The 19,000-nt window shown below is 30.8% G+C and overlaps 1 protein-coding gene across 1 annotated transcript; it reads left to right on the forward strand.

Annotated features, from left to right (window-relative positions):
* The first annotated feature begins 580 nt into the window (after positions 1–580).
* LOC137837639 (transcription factor LAF1) lies at positions 581–3,628 on the forward strand. The gene is made up of 3 exons (XM_068646708.2): positions 581–866; positions 1,399–1,528; positions 2,522–3,628. The coding sequence occupies exons 1-3, from the start codon at positions 731–733 to the stop codon at positions 3,114–3,116; spliced, it is 861 nt and encodes a 286-aa protein (XP_068502809.2). The 5' UTR covers positions 581–730; the 3' UTR covers positions 3,117–3,628.
* The last annotated feature ends 15,372 nt before the right edge of the window (positions 3,629–19,000 follow it).

The following is a 19,000-nucleotide window of genomic DNA, read 5'->3' on the forward strand; positions in this document are numbered from 1 at the left end:
AATTGCTGCTGCAATCATAGAGAATGTGTTAATTAAGCTTCGAAATTGTTGAGGTTTAAAGGAGACAAAATTTGCCTCAACTAGATAAATTTAAGTTGTAGATGAAGTTTGAAGATTCTTCTCTATCTTTAACAAGGGCTTTTGCTTAATTAGGTAAGAAAAAAATAGATATTAAAATACCAGGTGAAGGTTTAATTAAATGACTGGAACAATGATTTTTTTTAAAAGTATGCAAATAAAAATGTTTAAAAAGGGTCATTCACAATAAAATAATCATGTTGCATTTGGGGTTTTGAACTGTAGTGTATACTTATTTTGGTGAATGATTGAGGTCAAGAAAATAGACAAAACAGTGATGCCTATGGTACAAAACTAAGCCAACAATTTCCAACTTGGTACTTCCATTGAAGTAGAAATAGAAATGGTTTCATGCAATAGAATATATTTTTTTAAGTTATCATTTTGAAGGGTTTTCATATGCTTGGTTTACATATATTTATTTGTTTATTATGATTCAAAGTTTCAACTCTTTATTTTTGCCATAAAATTATGAATATATACTGCACAATCACACCAATCTATTCCATTATATATCAGTCTGCTTTTGCACTATTTCAATGCCAAACATTCTCTCCCTTCTCTATGCTTGTTTCTTCTCTCTTTAGTTCATACCTACTCTAAGGAAACCAATCTTACCATTGAACTCAAATTCTGAGAAGAAAAAGGCAAAATGGAAAACCAGCCACTAGAAAAGGCAAAACCAAAATACAGAAAAGGGTTATGGTCACCTGAAGAAGATAATAAGCTCAGAAGCCATATCCTCAAGCATGGCCATGGATGCTGGAGCTCTGTCCCCATTAAGGCAGGTGAGACCTTTTTATTCCCTATGATCCTTTATCCCTCATATCAGTAGCATATCCATGAATTTCTACTGTACCTTTCAAATTAAGGAGCATTCATTGGTTTCTCTTACTTGAACTTGTTTGACTTAGATAACCAAGTTGAAATGTTGACATGCTTCATTGTGTGTGACAGTAATAAATTTAACAAGTCCAGTGAAATGAATCAACAGTTAAGAGTTCATTCAGACATTCTTTAGCAGAAGCAGTTCTGAGAACTTTGTCCAATTATATTCAATTTAGAGTAGTTGAAATGTGGTTAAAAGTTCTTTTTCATGCTTCTGATTTGCAAACTTCTATGTTTTATAATTAGAAAACCATTTTGAGTCAACATTACACATTACTTAAAATCAAAGTTAAAGTGCAGAAGATACAAAAAGGGTTTTGATTCTTAACATAAAACTTTTAATATATGCTTTATTTTTGCAATATATATAAAGGGTGAAAATTGTATTTATTTTATTTGATGTTGAGTTACCAACTACACTTAAATTTCTAGGTTTACAAAGAAATGGAAAAAGTTGCAGACTAAGGTGGATTAACTACCTGAGGCCTGGACTGAAGAGAGGGGATTTCAGCAAACATGAAGAAGATACAATCAGAACCCTTCACCACATGTTAGGCAACAAGTAAGCAAGATGAACATTTTTTTTAATTATACTTATTTCAAATTTACTTAGTAAAATAAGTAAATTTTGTAGTATTTTAGTCAGCATACCACACTAACTTAGCTACCTAATAATTAGTGCAAATTGACAAGTCAAGGAAAACATTTGTTTTTCTTCTAACTTTTTTGGAGGCATCAAGTTAAAGAATGTAATTGGATGAGCCAGCTAGCTATTTATATTTATTTTTTATTTTAGTTTTGCAGAAGCAATTGGGTCAAATTCAATTTTTTTTATTTTATAGAAGCAATTGGGTCCTATTTAAAATGTACCAAAAGGAAAAAAATATGATAGGATGGTCAAACCATGAACTGGCATGGCTAGCAAGTTCCATTTTTAAAAGAGGGAGAGAAGAGAATTTGTACACAGAAAGACAAAATTTCTAGTTTTTTTCTCTTCAATTAATTTAAATTTAATTTGCCCAATATGAATTTTTTAGTCTTCTCATCATACATTATTAAGAGTTTATTAAATTTTTACACGCAAATATGCTTGTGTATTCTTTCCTCATGTTTGTTTTGATATGGAATTATTCTTTATAATTGTGAAGGGTATGAATAAAGATATATATATACTTTTAATATAGTTTAGAGGACACTGTGATCTTAAAAAAATCAAATTTGCATTCATAAATAAGCTCAATTTAAAAAAAAAAAACTTTTTTTTTTCATTTTTTCCTACTATAAACTTCAAAACTTGAATTTATGTATCATAGCTTCATTTCCCAATTTTATAAAACAAAGTCAACACTCTTTTTCTAATTCGTGTGAGGAGGAATAAAATAGTGAGGAGACATCTCTTCATGAACCATGTTTGACATCTTTATTTATTTGCTTTCAACTCTTGAAAACAAAGCCTTGTAGATTAATCACTCTTTGCATTTTCCTATTTCTTTCCTAAAATATTTTTATTTTATTGATAAAAATTGCTGAAAACAAGTTAAATTGTCTTGGTCAGATGGTCTCAGATAGCACAACATTTGCCAGGAAGGACTGACAATGAGATAAAGAACTACTGGCATTCATATTTGAAGAAGAAAGTGATGAAAGCTAAGGAAACAGAATCTGATAAACAAATTCAGCATGCTAGTTCAAGTTCAGACTCAGTGGACAATTCACTCTCTCCACAGAAACTTGCAATTCAAGATCCAAGTTATGCATTGCTACAAAACATGGAAAAAACAGCAACACACTCTGATAACTTTTTCTCACACAGCTATGACTTTTCCCAGGAGGCTTGTCAGAGTTCCCTACCAAAACTCTTATTTTCTGAGTGGCTTTTAGAGGATCAAGTAAATGGTGCAGGCTCAGTGAATTCTGATGACTCTTTGGTATTGGGAAATGTATTTGATCAAAATTCATCTTTCCAAGAAGCTATAATGCATTTGTTAGAAGGGAACTTTGGTGAAGAGTATCACAATAGTCTCATTCAGAGTTCAACCACTGAGGTGTACAATTCACAGCTTAAGCCATCAAATCAAGTGGACGGAGATGATTTCCTTCACTGTATTCCTGGGAATGATTTATGTAGCAATTTCAGCCTAACCAATTGATGAGAATCAAATAAAGGAGGCTTTTATTAATGGAGGAAGAGGACATCCACCCTCACATTTGAAGTTCTTCCTTCTAGTCTTCTCAAAATTAAAAGAAGACATAAAATAAAGATGAGGCCCAAGCCCAAAGCCCAAGCCCAAGCCCAAGAAGGCCAAAGCCCAAAGAGCCCAAATCCATCCCATGAGGGGCAAGGCCAAGCTTTGAAATACTCTTGTATAGTTTTAGGAGGTGTGGTTATTAAATAAAGGTGTGTGAAAATGTAAAATAAAGTCACATTGTCCATGTGACTTAGGAGAGTGGTGTAGGTGTAGTTTTTGGGAGGTGTCATAGTAGAAAAAGGTCACACCTCCCATGTGACTTGTTTTTGGTGGGAATTTCAAATGAGTTTATTTGAAATTTCCCACCTATTTTTCAGCACCTTAGGCTATAAATAGAGGTGCTTCCTTTGTAAAATTCAGATTTGAATTTTATCTAAAGAAACTATACTCAAAATTGGAGTGAGCATTTGGAGAGCTTTGAGCTTCTTCTCTAGTCTTATCTTGAAGGACCATGGTTTCCTCAAGTGGCGGCTTCCACACTCATCTAGGAGCATCCATTCTTCTAGTGGCGTGATCATCCAACCATTCCTCCATCTTCATGAGCATTCTCTTCTCCTTCCTTTCTTCTTCTTCAATTTGTTCATGTTATCTTGTGTTTTGAGTTGTCTAGCTTTCGGTTTTTCTATTTTCAGCACCTATATTCTGTTTTGTTTTTTAAATTCTGTTCGGATCTTTTGTTTTAAGTTCAATTCTGTTCGGTTTCTTCTTTTCCTTCTCCTTTGTTGATTCAATTTGACAATATTTGGTTCATCCAAATGAGTTTGAGAATTGGTACTTGTTTTGGTGAGTTCTTGATTTTAGAACCATGATCCAACTTCTAAGAAAGTGCCTCTATATTTTCCAGCTCAAGGTGATTCCTCAAAGTGTCAAGAATCTTGTTCTAAGTGGCTATTGGAATCACATCATGTGGTATCATGAGTCTTAGGTTCATTCTTGTTAATTGTTGAGTTGTGTGCACTTTAATTTCAAGAGCTCTTTAATTTCTTGCAATTTTAGTTGCTGTTTTAGAATTTTAATTGAGTATTCTTGCTGTTTTTCTTTTGCTCCAAGTGTTTGTGGAAAGGTTTATGGCACTCATAATTCTTATGAGTATGGTTGCTCTTTTGGAATGGCATTATCCTTCCTAGAGTTTACCTTAAGCTTCCTTCCACTTGTTACAATTTGTGTTGTGTCTTTTAATTTTTGAATCTTGTTAAGTTTTGTCTTAGTCATGTTATTCCATATATGTCATTACTTCTAGTAGTACTTTTATTGTTTTGATTGTTTCTTGCTTTGGTGTCATATATTTTTTCTGAATTGATGTTGATCCTTTGAGCATTTTCTTTTTAGCATTGAGTTCATACTTGTATTCTAGACCTATACAAGTTCCAATACATCATTTTCTATTATGTCTTTGCTAGTTCATCATCCTGTTTTTTTATTCCTATTAGGATTCCTCTGTTTCTGAAAAAAGTGCTTACTGTTTTTCCTTATTGCAATTGATTTACGTACTGTAAAATTCTGAAATTCTGGATTTGAGATATTGAAAGTGTTAGAAAAGAATAGAAAAAAGAATCATTCAAAAATATGAAGTACACAAAAAATGATAAATAAAATAAAAAAAGTGTACATTCCTGCCGAAAAAAATACGGTAATCTGGCAGTGATTTTAAAAAATTTATTTCTCTCAATTGGCTTACTGTTTTTAATTGATTCCAGTGCCATTTTTGAGTTAACATCTTGAAGTTTCTGTGGTATAAATTTCATAATCCAGTTCGCTCTACAACGTTCCAGTTAAATCAGTGAATATCAAACACAGTTTGCATAAAAAAAAAAATTTCCAGTAGCTAAATTTTTTGTTTTCTTCATCTCCTCTAGTGCTTTTCCTTAGGTTTTCTTTTGTGTGCCTACTTTTCTCATTGAGTTCTTTATTTTCTTGATTGTCTTTCATTCTTACTCTTTGAGTTTGTCTTACGTATAGTATTCCTTTTGCAATTACCTTTCCTTGCTTATACCTTTTCTTGTTTGTCTTTATTGTTTCTTTGGTTTTGTGGTGGTTTGCTCTTAAGATTGGTGTGCTTGCTTTGACATATTTCATTTGAGGATTCCAAGGCCTCAAGATCAGATTCGTGCAAGAACATTATTTCTTTGAGAGTGATCTCTTTTTTCAGCCTCATTTCACTTCGGCAGTTTCATTGCCAAGCTCACTGTTTTTGCTAATTTTGTTTCTTAACTTGTTTGCTGTTTTTGTGTGTTTGCTGTTTTTTATTTGCAAAATGGCTGGCTATTCAAGTGGTGCATATTACAAGCAGCATTCTCCTTGCAAAGTTTCAGTCCTTGGTGAAGAAGAACATAGAAGAAGGTGGCATCACCATCATTCTCATGAAGAGAGCTATAACCGTGACCAAAGATATCACCAAGTGTTCAACATTGCTTGTAAAAAAGTCCCTAGTTTTAATGGTGATACTGATCCTAATGTGTATTTAGAATGGGAGACTAAGGTTGACCATTATTTTCATGTGTATAAGGTCCAAGATGACCAAAAACTTAGATTAGTTTCTTTATCCTTTTTGGGCTATGCCAAAGAATGGTGGCATAAAATTGTAATGGACATTATGTATCGCAAGAAACCTCCCGTGGTTTCTTGGAATGCTTTGAAAGAGTGTATGCGCGCGAGGTTTGTTCCTCCTTCTAGGAAGGAACACTTGTTGAAGTTCCAAAGGCTTCCTCAAGGACATAGGATGGTAGAAGAATACTTTAAAGATTTTGAAACAACTTTGACTAAAATGAATATGCATGCTAATGAAGAGTCAAAGATAAAATGGTTTGTACGTGGTTTGAGAAGAGATATTAGAGAAATTGTAGAATTAAATGAGTACTCTTCTTTAAAGAAAGTGTTTCGCCAAGCCATCAAGGTGGAATCCTATCTTTTGAAAACAACTTTCAAAAATACTCATGATGATGATTTCTACAACTCTTCTAGGAAGGATGCCAACAAAATGTCTACTCAAAATTCTCCTTCCAATTTTTCCAAACAAACCATATTTCCAAAAAACGTTTCTACTACAAAACCTTCTACTCCTAAGTCGCCTACCAAAACTTCAAATACCAAATGTTTTAAATGTTTAAGTTTTGGGCACATAGCTCTTCATTGTCCACAAAAGCAAATCTTAAAGATCAACAAAGTAAAACAAGACCTAACTCACCCACCTACCACAAGTAAACAAGAAAAAGACAAAGAAGGCCAGTTTACAAGCTGCTCAAAAAGGAAAAGTAATTTGTAATTAAACATACAGAAAAGAAGACAAAATTGATCAATGTAAATTTATACTTCTAATTGTTTGTATTGTCTCCTACCCAACACAAATAAACTCAGTAAGATAAGAAAAAAGTGTATTTCATTGTGATTTTTGCGGTGTTGTTTCAGCATACTCATGTACATTTGCTTCAAATCAATGAGTCAAAATCTTGTGGTCTTCAATGTTGTTTTTCCCTGGAACTGTTACACTGATTTATATGCTATATGAGAATTCTCATCAGGAAACTCATTTTTCTTTGCCTGCAAGGAAGCAGGAGTTCAGAACTACACACAATCGACACATTCTTCTTGATCACCACTTATTTTGAGGAACAGAACACATAGCAAAATAGTAGCATGTCTCTCGTTTAGTTTATTCCTTCACAATTTGTCATGACATGACACAGAGCCAGAGGATTCAATCATTGACCTAAGTAACAGTTGTAAATGATTTACGAAAAAAGAATGAAAAAGGTAAGAAAAGCACAGGAAACAAATTAATCACAAATTTCAAGTTAATGTAGACACATGTCTGTCAATATCATAGCCTTGTTAATAGCATGAAAGTGGAACTTTCATAGCAGAATAATGTCAAATTTACAGTTAGTTGATTGAAGTTTGGTTTTAGGTGTACTAAACTAAAAACAAGAGCAGCATAGAATTATACTTTACCCTAGTCATCAGTTGACTAATGTTTAAAAATTAAACATGACCAATCTTCTTCTACTTAGCAAAGAAATATAACGAACACCAACTAGCAGAAGGAACTAGTTTCTCATTAATTAAGGGTAAGAAAAAAATTCAAATTCTCATATCCAATCAATCTATAATTATCCAAATTTATATTGCTTTTAAGTCTATTTAAATCCATTTACATGAAATTCAAATCCAAATTTTTGGATTATAAGTCAAATCCATTTAATTGGATATAAATGAAATAATTTTTTGAATTTTAAAAATCAACAATTAAGTCTAGATCATTTCAAATTATGAAATGTTAGCTCAGGCTAAACCTAACTAAGGTGATATCGGGTTAAACTCATGTAAGGTCGAGCCGAATCGGCTAGGTCAGAGTCAAGCCAAGTTAACCCGTACTCAAGTTGAGTTGAGATGGCCCTAGCCAAGTCAAGCTGAATCAACTCAGACCAAAATTGAGTCAAGTTGACCTGAGTCCAAATTGAGCCAAGTTGGGGCAAGCCCACATTCAGTAGAGTCAGGATAGGTCCATGTTCATCCTAGTCGGGTTTGACATACGTTCAACCAAGTTGGGATAGGCATAGGTCGATCCCAGTTTGATCAAGACCAGATCAAGCCTAGCCCAATCAAGTCAGGTTAAGCCGAATCCAAATCAAGATGAGTTAGCCTAGACCAAGTCAAGCTAAATCGGGTAGGGATTAAGTTGAGTCAAGTCGGTGACTATTTTACGGCAAGTGTACCGTGTCAGAAGTAATAAATTTGTCCCTAAGGACAGATATCTAACCCACAAGGAACAATTGAATTCTCAAGTATAATATTCACTAAATATAAGACAATATGTAAAAGTTTGTTGGAAAAGGTTGTTTGTATGGTTAATTTGTAAGAAATTAAAAAAAGCAAAGTAAAAGATGTGTATGAGTCAATTGGGAAAATTGAGATTGAGGGTTCTTCCTTCTCACTCTTATGTATTCTTCAAAATATTAGAATATTCAGTCTTGGTTGATATTGATACACATATAAAAATAATACATATCGATTCCTCGCATACAAAATTATTAAGAGAATTTCCTAAATATCGATTCCTCGCATATTTATAAAAACTCCTTATCATTACGAACAGATGTTATAAAACAATTAACATTTCAAATTATTCCTAGCATTTAAATATGTTGAGCATTATCATTTAGGTTAGATGCTTCAAAATACTTTCCAGTCAAATCTAATGATCAAAATCATGAATAATTCAAGCTTTGAGAATAAAATGATAATACCAATCATCAATCAAGAATTGAAATATTATAGATAAATATCACCTCAATACATAAGAGTTTGAAAGATTATTCACAATTCCAAAGAAAAGAATTAGCCACTCCTGGTGACTATTACAAGCATGGACAACAAGAAAAGAAGATCCAAAGTGTTTCTCTTTGATGACTGCCTCCTTTAGGGTGTCCTTCCTTTGGTTCCTCCCAATAATCTCAATAATGTCTAGGGTTATGCCTCACACCTTCTATTTAACCTAATTGGGCTTAGGCTAAGTGACATATTTATTCATAATATATCATTTAGCTTAATCTCTTTAAATTCTTGAAAATAACAAAAAAATAGGGAATAAATCATTCTTATTCATCTCATTATCCAAAAATATGTAAAAAGATTCAACTTCCTAATTTAGAGGTTGAATTACAACTATTTTATCAATTAAAGTGGTGTTAGCACTAGCCTAAGTCAAGCCAAGTTAGCCTGGACATAGGTCGATATGAGTCGATCCAAACTAGGTCATGTTGAGTCGGCTTCTACCCAGGTCAACTGTACTTAGCTTGGGTCAAGGTTCAGCCGAATCAACCCTAGGCCCAGATTGAGCCAAGTTGGCTTAGGTTCAGGTAGAGATAAATCGATCTGGACCCATGTCAAGCCAAGTTAGACTAGGCCCAATTCAAGTTTGATTAAGGTGAGACCATGTTTAGTCTACTTGGGTTAGGCCCATATCGAGTCAAGTTCAGCCTAGCCATGCCTAGGTGGGATCAAGATAGACCGAGTCAATTTTTGGCCAAGTCTAGTTATGTTAGTGTTGGGCCAAGACATCATGCCTACATCGATTTGGGGTCTTGCCAAACTAAGTTGTGTTGATCCAACTTAGTTTTAAAGGTCATATGTTTCTAAATGTTATATTAGGTTTCTTTGTGACAAGGAAAAAACGAAGAAGTCAAATCTAGCAAAGATGAAAGTAGAAGAGGAGACATTGCTAATGGTTATCCAACACATTAAAAAAGTTGAATCAGATTTATGGTAAGTGGATACAAGTTGCAACAACTATATGAGTTGGAATAAATCTTCTTTTTCATTTCTAAATGAAGATTTTCAATCTACTATGAGTTTTGAGGATTACTCTATGGTGAAAATGATGGAAAAATGTGATATTAAAATAAAAATCAAGAGTTATTTTGTTGAAACAATTTCTAATGAGTTACATGTTTTTTATTTGAAAAATAATTTGTTAAGTGTTGGACAATTACAAGAAAATAATTTGTGAAGTGTTGAACAATTACAAGAAAAGGGCTACATTATCATCATTAGCAAATGTTCTTGTGAAATTTATGATCCTATTCGAGGTATTATTGTTGTTGTAAAAATGAGTTCAAACCAATTTTTCCTTCTAAAGATTGAAAGCATTCAATCCAGTTTAATAGCCAAAGGTAAAGATCCTTTCTGGCTTTGTCATTATTGTTATGGGCATTTGATTTTTAAAGGATTAAAGTTCTTCAAATATAAAGAAATGGTAATAGGTCTTCCACAAATTTTTGTTCCTTATCAAGTTTTTGAAGAATGTGTTGTTAATAAACAACATTGATCTCAATTTCCTAGCAAAAAAATCATGGAGAGCAAAGAATATTTTGGAGTCGGTGCATTCGGACTTATGTGGCCTAATAAAACTTTATCCGATGAAGGTAATAAGTATTTAATTACTTTTACTGATGCTTTTTCTAGGAAAATAAGGGTATATTTTTTTACAGGAAAAGTCATACGTCTTTTATGCATTTAAAATTTTCAAAGCAAGAGTTAAAGAAGAATTAGGAAAGGCCATTAAAACTCTCCGAACAGATCATGGTTGAGAATATTTCTTGAATAAGTTTGATGTTTTTTTGTAAAGAACATGGCACTGGAAAAGAACTTACGACTACTTATACACCATAACAAAAATGATGTATCAGAGAGGAAAAATAGAACAATTCTCAACATGGTGAAAAGTTTGCTAGCACAAGGACAAGTTCCAAAGAAATTTTGGCTAGAAGCTGTAAATTGCAATGTTCATATTTTAAACAGAAGTCCAACTTATTTTGTTTAAAAGATTACACCTGAGGAGTCTTGGAATGGAAGGAGACCAACCATAGATTATTTTAGAATTTTTGGATGTATTGCCTATGCCCATATTCCAAATGAGAAGAGAAATAAACTTGACGACAAAGGAGAAAAATATATTTTTCTTGGTGTTAGTGACCAATTGTGTAAATTGTACAATAATATCACCAAAAAAAATTGTTATTAGTCATGATGTGGTGTTTAATGATGATCAATTCTTTGGAATGTAGAAAAAGTTGAACAACACTTACAGGTTGATCTTGATGGTGATAATAATTTTGATGAAAGGGGACAACAACTAACAAGGAAACTTCAAAGTGAGCAACAATCAACTGAACCAACAAATGAGTGTCTTCAACAAAATAGGAGGAGACTTGCATGGATGGAGAATTTTATGGTAAAGGGAATTAATGAAGAGGAAATAAGCGATACAAATTTGATTATACGGAAGTGTTTTCTCCCATTGAAATACATGACTCAATCTCTTTGGTGGTTACATTAGCAACACAAAATTCCTGCACAATCTTCTAGTTAAAGGCCAAATCAACATTCCTGCATGCATATTTAAAAGAATAGGTATTTATTAATCAACTCCTTAGATATGTTAAAATTTGACATGAAAATAAGGTTTATATATCAAAGAAAGCTCTTTATGGGCTAAAGTAAGCCCCGAGGGCTTGTTAGAATCACATTGAGACTTATTTTCTAAATATTGGATTTGTGAAATGTCCTTACGAGCATACGTTGTTTGTTAAGGTGGGAGACAAAGGAAAAAAAGCTTAGAGTTTGCTTATATGTTGACGATATTATATTGATTGGAAATTGTACTATGATTAGTGAATTCAAGAAGTCGATGATGAATGAATTTGAAGTGTTTGATATGAGTTTGATGTATTATATTTTGTATATAGAAGTGATTTAACAAGAATATGGGATATTTTCTATCGCAAAAGAAATATGTAGGAGAAATTTTGAACGGGTTTCAAATGAAGGATTGCAATCATGTATTTGTTGAAGTTGAATGTGGCACAAAGCTACACAAAGATGCAATGAAAAGAAGGTTGATAGCATATATTTTAAATAAATTGTTAGCAACTTGATGTATCTTACTGTAACTAGGTCACACATCATGTATTTTGTGAGTTTGATTAGCAAGTACAAGGAAAATCCAATTGAATTACATTTGTTGATTGTAAAAAGAACTTTGCGCTATTTATAAGTAACCCATAACTTTGGAGTATACTACAAAAAAAGACAAAAACATTTGATTTGTTTGGATTTACAAATAGTGATTATGCATGTGATCTAAAAAACACCTCCGATTTTGTCTTTATGCTTGGAACAAGCTTTATTTCATGGTCTTTTGAAAAGCAACCCATTATTACTTTATACAGTACATAAGTTAAATTTGTTGCAGCTACAACTTGTGCTTGTCAAGCCATATGGTCGATGAAAGTTTTTGAAAAACTCCAATTCATGCAAATAAAGACTACTACTTTTTTTTTTTAGAATAACTCAACAACTAATTTGTTAAAACATTAAGTCCTACATGAAAGAAGCAAACATATAAATGTAAAGTTTTTTCTCTTAAAAGATCTTTACAAAGAAAAAACTATTGATCTAACTTGTAAGAGTGAACATGAAATCATTTGCAAACATTTTTTAAGTTTTTTAAGTTTGAAAAGTTACTAGATATCAAGGCTTTAAACTAGTATAAGTATATAATTTTAAGGAAGTAATAATTAAAAGAATAATTTATTGAATTTAATAAATTAACTGACTACTTGTAACCCAGTAATTAAGAGGTGGCTATAGGGCATGCATCTTACAATCTTTTGTGGTGTCTATCTTACACTTTTTACTTTTTATTAGGTAGAATTCTTCCTTACAATAGTTACAATTTTGTAATGTGTATTTTAAAGGCTATATAATTTGAATGAAATATAGAAAAAGAGAAAACAAAATCTTATAATTTTTGTCACGATAGTGTCAACACTGAATTTTTTTATCTGGGTAAATAAAATTGTTTTCAATAAAAATAACTAAAAATAAAGTTTTGAAAATAAAAATAATAACAAATATATATAAATCTTTAAAATTGTCTTCTTTGTATTATGAAATTTTAAAATATCAAATTTTTATTTTTGAATTTGTATTTTCATTTTCATTTTTTTTATAAAAGAAAAAGAAAAAGAAAAGAGAGAATACGAAAAAAATGTTAGGCCCCGCCCAATTTAATTTTGTTTTAAAAAGAAGAGAAAACATGACAAACTTTGAACCCAGCCCATTTTCGTTTTTTTTAAAAAAATGATAAATTAAAAAAGAAAAATAAAAATGAAAAGAGAAAATATGGTTTTTTCTCATAACCTCTCCCTTCATGAATCATAATACTCTAACATTTCACACCACCCATTCTCTCAAATTTCACTCACCCTCTACAAATATTCCCTTCAAATATCTCATCTTCACTGTGTACGCGGGGCACCAAACAAATATCTCATTTTTTATTATATTTAAAAAATAAAATTATATTTCATATATGATTATTTAAAATTTTAAAAAAATTAAAATCAACTTTTTATAATTAATATGAGGTGTATGGAGGAAATATGGAAGTCTTCTTTTTATATATGCGTTTCTGAAAAACCTGGATACATTCCACTGGTCCAATATTTTTACTATGTGTCACTCTTTCTTCTATTTATATATATATATATATATATATATATATATATATATATATATATATATATATATATCCATCATTTTTTAGGTAGTTTCTTTCTGCACCCCTACATTTTTCTTTCTGCACTCCCACAAGGTTGCGCAAAGACAAAACTGTTCTTATATAAACTGTACATTTTTTTTTGTATTCCGGATTGTGAAATCTGGTAAATTTTCGGATTGAATTTTCTGGTAAATTTTTGGATTGGCGCATTCGGTAATCTTCCGGATTGATGCTTCCAGTAGTGTTAATCCAAAATAAAAAGATGGAAAACATCCATAATTGAAAAAACCATTCCAGATCCGTCAATCCATAATTTAAAATATGCATTCCAGATTCAGAAATCCATAATTTAAAAAAATCATTTTGGATCCACCAATCCGTAATAGAAATTAGGCTTTCGGATTCAGCAATCCAGAAATCAATAATTTATGCAAACCTTGCTTCCGGAACACCCCCTCATCTGGAATGCAACATAATTCACTTTCAGATTGATGAATCCGTAGCACACTCCCAGATCCCGAAATTGTGGGGGTCAGTTTCGGAATTTACAAAATTGTGGGTGTGCAGGAAGAAAAATGTAGGGGGTGCAGGAAGAATATGTAGTTAAAAACGATTTGGGTCAGTTCGTTTGGCACAATCTTTCTTCTATTTGCCACATATTTTTTATATGTTCAATCACTACAATTTTTTTGTGAAAATTAAAATATAAATAAAAGTATAGTTTTAACGCTACGCTCAAATAAAATTTAGATATATGTATGATTACAAGCGTCATCTGATACTCAGTATGGTTGTTTGAGTATTTGTACGATTATATATATAATCTTATATTTTTTTTGAAAAAAAAATATGTTTTCTCCTATAAATTCACGCAAATGGTTAATAATATAAGTGTACTATCTTTATTTGTATTGTTGTCTGATTTGTAAAGAGTATTAATTATAGTCGGCCACACCATCTTATATTCTAAATATAGTGAGTCGTAAAAAACGTAAAACTTTGAAATATAATTTTTTATTAAGAATATCAACACCAAATAAATTTCTTTGACCTCTAGAATTATCTAGTTTATGATTTTTTTTATTGTAAATGGAAATACGTAAGAGTAAGACCCTATGAGACTCAGACACTTATCTTAAATGGGTGTATCCGTGTCGGACACACGTATCGGTATCGACACTCGTACGACACCTGTAGGACACTTATCGGTGAAGTGTTCAATTCAAAAAATATTTGTTGGATTTTTGAAAATTCTAGCATGGTTCTGACACAATTTTAAAAGGTATAAATATAATAATTTTTTAAAAACTCAAATTTATTGTATAAATTTGTATTATGATTATAAAAATAAGGAACAAATTCTTTTAAACAGTCATGAAAAATATCTTCCTGCTCCCAAAAGAATCTGAAACATACTTTTGCACATAAATATTTATTTTCAATTTATATAATTTAAAATTATATAATATATAGATATGTGTTCCCGTGTCCTACATTTTAGAGATTATACGTATCTCCGTGTCCGTACCCGTATCGTGTCAGTGTCGTGTCCGTATCCGTATCTGTATTACGTAGGTAAAACCATTTTTATCATAAATAAATAAAAAAAATTAATTTTTTTTATTTTCACATGCGTTTTTGTTCTATTTATTTTTATTTATGAAAAAAAAGTAAACATTTCAAAAATCACACTCATTTATGTATATTTAATTAAGGGTACCGTGTTATATGTATATTTAATTAAGGGTACCGTGTTAGAAGGAACGTTGTAAAATACTAAAACACTCTTTACACGTAAATGATTTCAGACCTTAATATGATTTTTCAGACCATTTCTTTCTATTTTTCTATAATTTCAAAAAAAATTCGTCGTCCCGTGCTGCCATGAATAATGAGAATACTACGTATTTAATATGTAATAGTCTTGTATCATTAAATATATTAAATTATTGTTGTATGTATACATGGAATGTATGAATGATAAGGTAAAACTCTCTATACTACGTTCTTAGAAAATAAGTAGGCTCATATGTACATTAAATTATTATTTTGAAACTATTTATTTTAAAAAATTCTTATTTAATAAACTCATAAGAATCTAAATAATTAAAGTATTAATTAGATACAAATTTAAAAATTATTTATCAATAGAAACTGATTTAATATTTAATTTATTTAATATAATAATTAGTTATTTTTAATTTTTTAAATTGATTTATATTTAATAATTTTCTTTTACTAATGGATAGAACTTTAAATATCAATTATTTAAAGTCTTTCTATTTCATTTACCTAATTTTATAATAACGTATGAAATGGGCATGGCTGAAAGATCAACAATTAATATAAAGTCTTTTGGACTAGTTTCATTTTTTCGAACTCATAAAAAATGGATTAAGGTTTAGATAGTTTAGGTAAACTAATTCATCCATCTTATCATTAACTAAATGGTTAAATATATTTTTAGTTTATATTTTTTTTATAAAATTGAATTTTGTCCCTCATTAAAATTGTAGAAAAATTGTAGAGTAATTTTTTTCTTACATTTTAGAAAGTTATGAAAGAAATTTTTGTTAATTCACGACTTTGTCAAATGATAAATAAATATAATAAATAGAGTTGAGTTTTTGAATCGGCTTTTGTCTTTATAAGTTGTTTCGGGGATTTAAATAAGAAAATTGTATTTAAATTGATCTTAGTTTCAACTCCTAAGTGATGTAAGACTATTGGATTACCAAAACAAACCTCGAGTCGAAGATTAAGGAAACGAGAGTTCGTCTTTAGAACTACTTTTCCATTTTTACAAACAACGTAAATGTTCCAACCTCAAGTCTGTCAAGATAACATCATTACGGTCAATTACTGCACTCGAGCTATTGTCTACTTTGAAGCTCGTAACTTCATCATACTTTTGTTTTTAAAAGACGTATTTGAGAGTTAAGGGATAAAGAATTAATTAGTTGTAAAAAATTAATTAAATAAAATTTAAATATGTTATCTTTTTTATTTGTTTCATACATTTAATTATTTCATTTGATGGATTAAATTAGGAAGATCTAAGAGCTTTGAAATAGTTTTATTTTCGTTATTTTAGTGTAATGTAATTTTCTAACCCATATTAATGGGTAAAACTTTAAAGATCAATTATTTAAAGTCTTTTGATTTAATTTATTTTCCTATTCACCTAATTTCCCAAACCATAAAATGGGCATGACTAGAAAGTTAACCAATATGAAGTCTTTGGACTAATCTCATTTTTCTAACCAATAAAATGGATTACGCCTTAAAAGTCCATATAAACTAATTCACTCATCTTATTATTAAAAAAAAAACATAGATGATGTTTTACACGTGATTTCAACAAGTTTATAGTTTTTACTTGAAAGCAAAATGCTTGTGTGACCATGTTATTAGATTTTGGTAATTTATAGTATTTTTTAATGCTATTAGAAGTACCCTTTCATGTAATTATTAATTAACATAATAATTTTAGTTTATGCAACACCTTAAACTATACAAATATTTTACAAAAGAATAAAATAAAATTATGTTCATCATTCTTTTTTTTCTCTAATGTACTTACACATACATTTACTAGTGTACATGGTATAGTTATTGATGGTTTATATAAACAACATATGTAAAAATAAGCTATCAAAAATAAAATTTTAACATACGAAAATATAAGTAAAAAAGTCAATCAGATTAATCATTCCTATATATATATATATATATTCTATTTTTACCTTTTTTATCAATCATAATCATATAATACTCAATATTAATCACCACTATCAAACTACATTCAAATATCATCATCAACAATCATATGAATCAAATTATCAATCACAATCATTTTCATTTTCATTAATACTAACAACTTATACATTTTCCTTTTAATTCCTATTACTTTTGATTTCATTTCAATCATAATGATTGCATATAGATCTATAGTCTTCCAAAAGACTCATTAAGTATACCCCTACTAGAGACTAATATATTCATTCCTTTAGAATCAGGATAAGTCCAAAAATCCAATATTGTGCGTCTATGTAAGTTACAGTGTGTAGGGACTCCCTCTTTAACTTCTTATTACAGTCAATGAAGATGAATATTTCTTGTCTGATGTGGTGCATCAAATGCAGCGCACGTAATCGCAATGGAGAAATGGAGGTTCTGATGAACCCTAATTGCAAATGAAAAAGTGACCATGACTTAAGCATAAAAGAGAGAAAAGCAGAGAAAAGAAATTCTTATTTACTTGTGTATTAAAGAGTTAAATACATGGTGTATATATAAGAAAAAGACTAAGACCTAGCTGAAACAGAAAAGGAAAGTTGGGCCAAACAAACAAAGTCCAATAACTTAAAAACATAAAAACTAAATATGTTAACACTTCTCACTACTTGGTATCTTAGTCTACGCGACTTAGATCATCAGTGAAGCTAGATGATCCCTGTTAAAATATAGGTTGTTGAAGATGGATGAAGGTCATCTCTACCTAGTCTTAGTGTGTTTGATGTAGATGTTAGCTAGTCTGCTTTGTAGGTTGCAATGTGTCTTAGATGATCTTGTACTCTAGGGTTGTGTGTATTCAAGGTTGCCTTTTGCTACATGACCTATCCTAGATGCCTAACCAAGCATAGATCAAGCACTTGAAGTGGTTAAAAGTTTTTCCAAAAGCTTTTTAGAGTTCTCTCCAAAAATCAGGATACTGTACAAAAATAAATCTGTTTCTCTGTAAAAGAATAGGTTTATTTTTGGTGTGCTGAAAGGATTTTCGAAAGTTGGTTAGGGCACCAAAGGTACAACTCAGTCAGTTATTTCAGTTAGCTGAGTTGGCAGTTTTCCTAAAATAAATCTGTTTAGTTTAAAACTGAATCTGTTGTTTTCATAACAGCTTTTCAACTGTTTTTTGAAAAGAAGTTAGAAACTGTTTTCTATATAAAGAAAAGCTTCTCTCACATGAAAGAATGCTGAGCAATCACGTTTTTGACAGAGATTAAACACTTTCTATGTGAGAAGAAGGATTGAAAAGAGTGTTTGAAAGGTTTTCCAAAGGGATTTTCAAGTGTGCTTGTTCTAGGAAAACTTTGATCTTGGTGAAGGTGCTGGTGCAGTTCTACAACAAATTGAACTACTGGTTTTGAGTTCTTGCATCTTCTTTTCAGGTGTTATCTTTCCTTTATTCTGGTTTGTAAAGGTGTAAGTGTTAGTCACTCCTTGATAGGGTTTCTTGGAGTGCAAGGTGTGCTGAAATAGGGTTTTTCAGCATTGGTTGTATTGTTCTTGTAGTGTTCAAGAACTGTTGTGTTTGTAAGTGATTGATACTGTTTTAGTGGATTCCACCTTGGAGTAAGGTGAAACTGGATGTAGCTCTTTATGAGTGAACCAGTATAAAAGCTTGCCTGTACTTTTCTTCTTATCCCTGCACTCGTTTATGGTTTTTTGCTTAATTCTGTCAAGAACGAAATCTGTTCATTTGAAATCAAATCTGTTAATTCTGGGTTTAATAAAAACTATTCTTCCTTATTTGTTAAAGTTCTCTAATCACTAACACAGTATTTGTATATGAGGTTTTCACTGATTTAAGGACAAATAGTCTTATTCATTAAATCCTAACAAAGATTCATTTCCTTTGAAACCTTGTGTTGAATGAACTTGATTGTTTTCTTGGCATAATCTGTCTTCTTCAAACTGGTAAAATTTAACCAATCTGATTCTG

This window comes from Phaseolus vulgaris, chromosome 4, assembly GCF_051622355.1.
Source record: "Phaseolus vulgaris cultivar YP4 chromosome 4, ASM5162235v1, whole genome shotgun sequence".
Lineage (NCBI taxonomy): Eukaryota > Viridiplantae > Streptophyta > Magnoliopsida > Fabales > Fabaceae > Phaseolus > Phaseolus vulgaris.